Genomic DNA, 7,718 nt, shown 5'->3' on the forward strand with positions numbered 1-7,718 from the left:
TGCTACGTGACATGTTTTTTCTGAAAATACTATAAAGTCAAAATAATACTATAGAAAACAGACCAAACACAATCATACTTTTCAGTTTTTCCCAATAATTCTATTTTGCATTAAAAATTTTGAGTATCATTTCAGTTTCAGTTTTTCCTACGTGATTGAAAGGAACTTCTTCTCTAGAAATTGTTATAGATTGGAAAGAGCATAATTTTTCATCAATGAGCACATGAAATATGTCATATTGACAAATATAAATCCGTACCTCAGCAAAATATATAATCCGTACTTCAAAACTAGTGATGTTAAAACGGGCTAACAGTCCGCGGGCCTTAACGGGCTGTATATGAAAATTTCGGCCTATTATCCGTTTATCAACATTATCAAAATAAACGGGTTTAAACGGGCTAACCCGTTTAGATCCGCTGTCTTAGCGGGTTTGATCAAAATTAAATGGGCTACCCGTTTATTATTTCTTATGGAATTTTTCCTCAAAACGTTGTAGTTTCACTGTACGGTTTTTGTTTTCTCTATCTTGTCGTTGGTTCCTCCTCCAAGCCTCCCAAGAGATTTTTAACGCCACCTCCGTCATCACCTCCGGCGAATATTTCGTCATCACCTCCGTCATCACCTCCGTCACAGATTCCACAGATTTAGAGGTCTCTCTCTAATCTCTAATCCCTCAATTCGATTTGCTTTGTGGGTTTTGGTGTGGTCTTGTTCTGTGTTGTTATATGATTCATTTGGCTTTGTGGGTTATGTTAGAGAAGTACCCCACATATGAAATTGAACATTTGTACTTGTTTCTCGTATTTGCAGATCATATCAGAGAAGAATCGCCGTAAGATCTCCAAGTACCTCTTCAAAGGTACGAACTTGTTTTGAGCTTATGAATCTAGTGGTCTTCTTAGTAAATGTGTTTATGCATAGAAATACAATAGCATTGATTGATTGAGTGGTTGACTGATCCGGTTCTTAGTAAAGATTTGAGTTGTATAATCATCTTTCTCATATAGCATTGTTTCTGAAATTTGCATTGCTTAACATCATAAACATGTAATTCAGGTGCTTGAAGCTGAGCATGTACTTCAGAAGAATGTTCAAGATCAGGAGATTCTATCGTGCATTGAATATGTTGCTTCTGGTGTGGTCTTGTTCTGTTTTCTTTTGGCTTCGTCTTCCTCTTCGTAAGATTCAGTGAGAAGTAGTAGTGTCATAGGGTTTTAGGAATTGTATTATTTGAGGCTTTAAGATGAGAATTTGGTTTATTATACTCTTTCTAGTAGTACTAGTGGATGATGATCCGAATTGGTTTGTTTGGTACTAGTGGGTTTTGTTCTGTTTTGTTGTATTATACAAGTATGAATTCGTATTTCGTTTTTTTGATATATAATGTTTTCGTTTCTGTTTTCCTTTGTTGTTCTCTCGTTACAATCTCTAGTAAAAAAGCAATCTTAAGTAAAAAATAAATAAAAATCCATCTAAACGGGTCTAAACGGGCCAGATAAATGGGCAGGGTCTAAACGGGTACAAGGTCTAAACGGGCAGGATATAAACGGGTAGGGTATAAACGGGTCCAAAATGGGCAGGACTTAAATGGGCAGGGTCTAAATGGGCAGGGTAGTCTCATTTTAACATCCCTATTCAAAACTATAAATTTGTGACTCCATGTAATTTGACGGATCGGTTGATCTTTATTATAATACGATGTTTTAGAGATATTTTAAAACTTAAAATATAATATTTAATATTTTATGACTAAATTATTCTGAAATCATTTATATTATTGGTTGAATCAAATCTTTCTATGCTAATAGCCTAATACATTGATGCTGTTGACAAAAAAAAAATATTAAATTCTTTTTTTAATATATATAATTAAGTGTGATATTAGAAGATGACTACAGAATAGAACTTAATTAAGAAACTAACTTTGGTGAAAAAAAACTGAGTAACTATTTTTTGAGAAGTGGAAAAATCAAAACTGTCCTCAAATAAAAGACAAAAAATACAACAACATATTGTTATTTGTTACAAAAATATCAAAAATATATCATTTAACAAAAATAACATGTCATATGAAAAGAAAAGATATATCATTTGGAGAAGATATATCATTTGGAGAAAAAAACACGTGATTTTGATAAATAATGTGTAATACGAGAAAGTAGCAAGTTAACGAGAGATAACTTTTGATATCACATTTAACTTTAGAAACTAAAGTAGTATATAAAAAATGATGGACATTAAAATACAAAAAAAATAGATGAAGGAGATTCCAAAAAAAAAATGAAATCCGATGAATTACATTTTAGAAAAGGAATTATCATTGAATGATATATTTGTAATTATCATTAAACAAAGAGAATGCTAGAGTGATTTTTTTTTGTTAACAAAAGATTAATTCTAACAAGTCAATTGGATGAGAAATTGTTTACATATAAAATATAATGCGGAGAAGTACGTGTTTGGCATACCAAAAAATCTGTATTTACATTTGCATTTCTAGAAATTAAATATAAGAAAAAAAAATCTTCCTAGTTAAGCTTGATGTCGTCGAGGTGCACGGAGAAAACTGATCAGTTCAAAAGAGAAAACATCATCTTTGCTAAGTCTGAGCAGTTTGTATAGAAAGTCACATTTCTATATTCACGAAGTCTGCTGATTCATAGTCATTTTGTTTATTCTTTTCTAAATACGTAGTAATTTACTACATATACTCTATAATTAATATGTGCCTTTAACTAAGCATCTTATATTTAAAAACAAAAAAAAAACTAGATAGTAACTCATGCTACAGGCAAAATTGTTTATAATTTAATTTAAAATTTTGTCATAATAAAACTTTTATTTATTTTTTAATTTCTATATAATCCTCTTTGTTATAACTTATGTAGTTAATTATGTAGCTAATATTTCAATTATTTACCGGTTTTGGTCGTATGTATAATTTATATAATAAACCGAACTTGACCAAAGACTCGTATGTTAAATTTAATAATTTCCCCTCCCGACACACACACTCAGTTTAGCTTCGTATCTATAATATTTTTCTGCTATATAACAGTGCTATAGAACATCTATCATTTGGATTTGTTTAGAATCCTTTTCATTTATTTAATTATGTTTACAACACTATTATGTCAATACGACTATAATAAAATAATAAATAACAGTAAAATAATTTTTTAAAATAACTGCAATGTGAATAGTCAAATATATTATGCTACATTTAAAAAAAAAACAAAATGAAAGATTAAGCTAAGATAGATAAAGATAATGATGAATCAAATGTTGTGGAAAATTTTTTTGAAGACGACATTCCTTGTTTTCCTTTACGTTTTTTCTTTGGGATCAGTTATTAGAACTTTCAAACCAGACTTAGGGACCGACGTATTATTTCCCCCTCAGAACTATTGTATCGTATTAGTTCCCCATCGATTTTTGACTTCTTACCAGTTTTCTTTCGGATTTATATCCTCCGTCTATTTCTCCCTGAATCCATACTTCTCTGCCTATTTCCCCATCTAACTGGGTTTACACAGTTTTAGGATTAAACCCGATAGAAACCTATGTTAAACCGGTATAAAACCAATTTATAACCCGGGTAATATATCCAACTCGACCCGACTTCTTCTTCTATTTTTCTCTCTTTTTATTTTATTATTGCATCATGCCATCATCATAGGTGTCGTTCTCCTAGCCATTACTCACAAAGTAAAAGACTTAAACAATAATTATTTTTGTAAAATATAACACGTATGCTATTACTAAATTATAATTATTTTCTATTGATCTGAGAAGATCAGAAATGAAAATCAAATCTCATCTTTAGCGATGAGGAGACGAGCCGGTGGTGATGATAACGAGTTTGCGAACCAGATGGCGGTGAATGGTGATGATGAGATCCAATAAACTAGACGGTGGTGACAATTATGAAATCTGCTGGTGATGATGAGATCCGGTGATCGAGAGATCCGAGACAGTGACGAAGATGACGAGATCTGGTGGTAACGATGAGGAGATGAGACGAAGAAGATGAGACGAAGAAGATGATACTGCATATGAGATGGTGGTGATGATGAGATCCAGTAACGACGAAGGTTTGCTCGGTGGTTAGAAACAAATAAGCAAGAAACAATTACATGATGATACGGTTTGCTTGGTGGTGAGTTCCACATTGATTGATCACTGGTAAATTATTCAGTCGCCTTGTTTGGAACAATTACCCACAGTTCCTATCACTATTTCTTCAAGATTTGTCAATCTCAAACATGTAATTTTCAGTTCATAATTTAAATTGAAAATAAGTTGGAAATTTTGATTCGATTAATGTTCACTAGAAATTGTCTTCTTAGGGTTTAATTTCTTTGTTCAAAACACAATTGATTAAATTATTGAGTTCATCAGATTTTTGGAATGAACGTTGGTCGGGAAAAGAAGCGAGAAAAAGAGAGCAAAGGGTTGCTCATTTCAAACGTTGGAGATTTTTTTTTTAGGTTAAGTTAGGTTTAGTTATGTAATTGGGTTGTAATCGAGTTGTAATCCGGTATAATAGGGTTTAATTTGGTTAATAAGGTTCGTTGTTGGTTAATCAAAACAGTAAACCGTTAAAACCAAGACGATGGAAAATTAGATGAGAAGTTTAAGTTTGATGGAGAAATAGGTGGATAAGTATGGATTGGGGGGGGGGAATAGGCGGAGGATATAAGTCCGAAGGAGAACTGATAAGAAGTCAAAGATCGATGGGTAACTGGCACGATACGATAGTTCCGAGGGAGAAATAGTACGTCGATCCCAGACTTAAAGCTAACACGAGACATTGCAACATATAGCTGGCCATGAGAGAAAACAGGTCTTGGCAAATATAATCCTACATTAGAAAGTGACTTGACTGTCTTTGGCTTTTGTTGATAGTCATTGCAAAAATAATCGATATAGGAAATTGTCTACACCTCATTTTGAAAGGCAATCTTGAATCTGATAGTATTATTACCATTCTTGATATGAGAACTATTTTTCCAATTTGTGTGCCTGTTATAATCGATAAACATTATTACTTGATATTAAACTCGTAAATATGTAATAGATTATACTTTTAATTAAGGTATTCATCGGAATACCTGTGATTATTCGAGCTTGTATAACATGGTCTGCCAGTTGTGTAATTTGTAGCCTTGTTCCATTCATCAGACCATCATATGATTAATATTGCACAATAATATCGCTAGAGATCCTATTTTTAATCGAAAGATATGGTTTGCTATACCTGAAACTGAAATCCTCCCTGTATTTAAAAAATCTGGGCTTTTAATTTCTACCTGATTTTTGTTAATTTTTTATGTATGATACTTTTAGCCTTTTTGGAAAGTATATGACAATATACTATTAGGTATTAGCTACTGAGTAGTGAGTACAGGCCACGAAGCAACCATTTTCTCAGAGCACACCTTCGTTGACTTTTTTGGCGACTTATCTTGAACCAATGTCTTTAACCACAGTCCCAACGCTCCCCATCAGATCCGGCCCTTCCGGCCATCACTCGATGCCTGTCTTAGGTTTCGGAACTGCCGCGTCTCCGCTACCGGAACCAACGATGCTGAAAGAGACGGTGATCGAAGCCATCAAGCTCGGTTATCGCCACTTCGACACATCTCCAAGGTACCAAACAGAGGAGCCCATCGGCGAAGCTTTGGCCGAGGCCGTCTCTCTCGGTTTAGTCCAATCTCGATCCGAATTCTTCGTCACTACCAAACTATGGTGTGCTGATGCTCATGCCGGTCTCGTCGTACCGGCCATCAAACGGAGTTTAAAGTAAGATTTTAGATCACTGATTTGGTTTGGTTTTTGTTCGGTTCGGGTTAGTTTCATTTGATTTTTAATTCGAATTGGTTTAGTTCGTTTTGATTTTTACCATCAGTTAGTCGTGTATTTATTTTATCCGGTGCTAGAAAATGTAATTGTGTTACTGATAACGTTACATCATTAGAATCTTTAAAGAATCACTTAATGTGTAACATATATGGTTTTGCAGGAACCTAAAACTGGACTATCTTGATCTTTACCTAATTCATTGGCCGGTTAGTTCTAAGCCTGGTAAATACAAGTTTCCTATAGAAGAAGATGATTTTATGCCAATGGATTTCGAAGCAGTATGGTCTGAAATGGAGAAGTGCCACCGACTCGGGCTTGCAAAGTGTATAGGAGTAAGCAATTTTTCATGTAAGAAGCTGCAACATATCCTCTCATTCGCGACAATCCCGCCAAGTGTTAATCAAGTAAAAATCTAATGTTTACACTCTTTTGGTTTATTGTTTAGGATATATATAGTTGAATTAAGAATAACAAAACTTACATGTGATTTGTGAACAAGGTTGAGATGAGTCCAATATGGCAACAGAGAAAACTAATGGAGCTGTGTACGTTGAACGATATCGTTGTCACAGCGTATTCAGTGTTGGGATCTAGAGGTGCTTTTTAGGGAACTCCCAAAATTATGGAATCAGACGTTCTTGGAGAAATAGCCAAGNAAAATTGATTTGGGGAAAATTGAATGTGTTGTCTTCTTTTGAGCATGCTTATGACAACAACAATATAGCCGATACGGATTTNGTATTATCTATATGTATTGAGTTCAAATGCTCATATTTGGAGTTGTAACTAGTAACAGGTGAGTATGAGATGGGCTTACGAACAAGGAGTGAGCATGGTGGTGAAGAGCTTTACAAAAGAGAGGTTGGAAGAGAATCTAAAGATATTTGATTGGTCGTTAACAGAAGAGGAGACGCAAAGAATCTCTACAGAGATTCCTCAGTTTAGGAACCTCGGCGGAGAGGTTTATATATCCGAGAAAGGTCCCATAAAGTCTGTCGCCGAGATGTGGGACGGCGAGATCTGATCACTCTTTGTGGAACCACACAATCATGATTCATTAGAATCATTTACTTACAGTCCTGTTATAATAAATAAGTACATTCTAAAAGTGAATGATGTTGCAAAAATTAGTCAATGGTGCTAAAATGTAAGAAGTATTGTTTGCGTTTGAAGAGGCCGTCGACTTTGTCTCGACGGTTTTCAAAACTTTTCCAAGTGGCATTAGGAACTTTAATAGTAGCTAGAGGAGGCTCACAATATACGCATTGGACAATCTTAATATTGGAATGGGAAAAAAATGTAAGCCTGTTATAACAAGAGGTTTAGAGAATTGTAGAGAATTGTTCTCTTGTATTATTAATCTATCCCATAGGATATAGGGCTGCCTGTATGAGGCCTCTTGTAAAATAGGGTTTCAATTCATGTACCCCTGTATTTTAAGGCTCTACCTATTTTCTCCTAGACAACATATATTCTTCCCAATTCCACCTATATTAATTTATTTCTATCTAATTAACCAAAATTAATTAAGCTGTAATAAATCAACGTTTTGCGTTTTAAAATTGATAATTCGCGATTACTGTACCGCGATTGGCTTAACCCGACCAAAAATATTAGACCCGAAAATTGTTTTCTTTACCCATAAAACAAAATTGATTTGGGGAAAATTGAATGTGTTGTCTTCTTTTGAGCATGCTTATGACAACAACAATATAGCCGATACGGATTTATGTTTTGGTTCATTATTGAAAACACATGTTTTGCTTCTCTTTTCATTACGAACAACACAAACCCTCGACATTGTCTTAACATAACAATAGAAATACAGAAATCTCAAAGACATCATACAA

General features: G+C 34.0%; 1 protein-coding gene across 1 annotated transcript; it reads left to right on the top strand.

The window, feature by feature from the left end:
- Nucleotides 5,220–7,076, top strand: LOC104700753 (non-functional NADPH-dependent codeinone reductase 2). Its single transcript, XM_010416319.2, is given in 4 exon segments — nucleotides 5,220–5,808; nucleotides 6,029–6,272; nucleotides 6,368–6,549; nucleotides 6,649–7,076. Coding segments are annotated over 4 exon segments (999 nt in total). The 5' UTR covers nucleotides 5,220–5,479; the 3' UTR covers nucleotides 6,893–7,076.

Source organism: Camelina sativa, chromosome 7 (assembly GCF_000633955.1).
Source record: "Camelina sativa cultivar DH55 chromosome 7, Cs, whole genome shotgun sequence".
Taxonomy (NCBI): domain Eukaryota; kingdom Viridiplantae; phylum Streptophyta; class Magnoliopsida; order Brassicales; family Brassicaceae; genus Camelina; species Camelina sativa.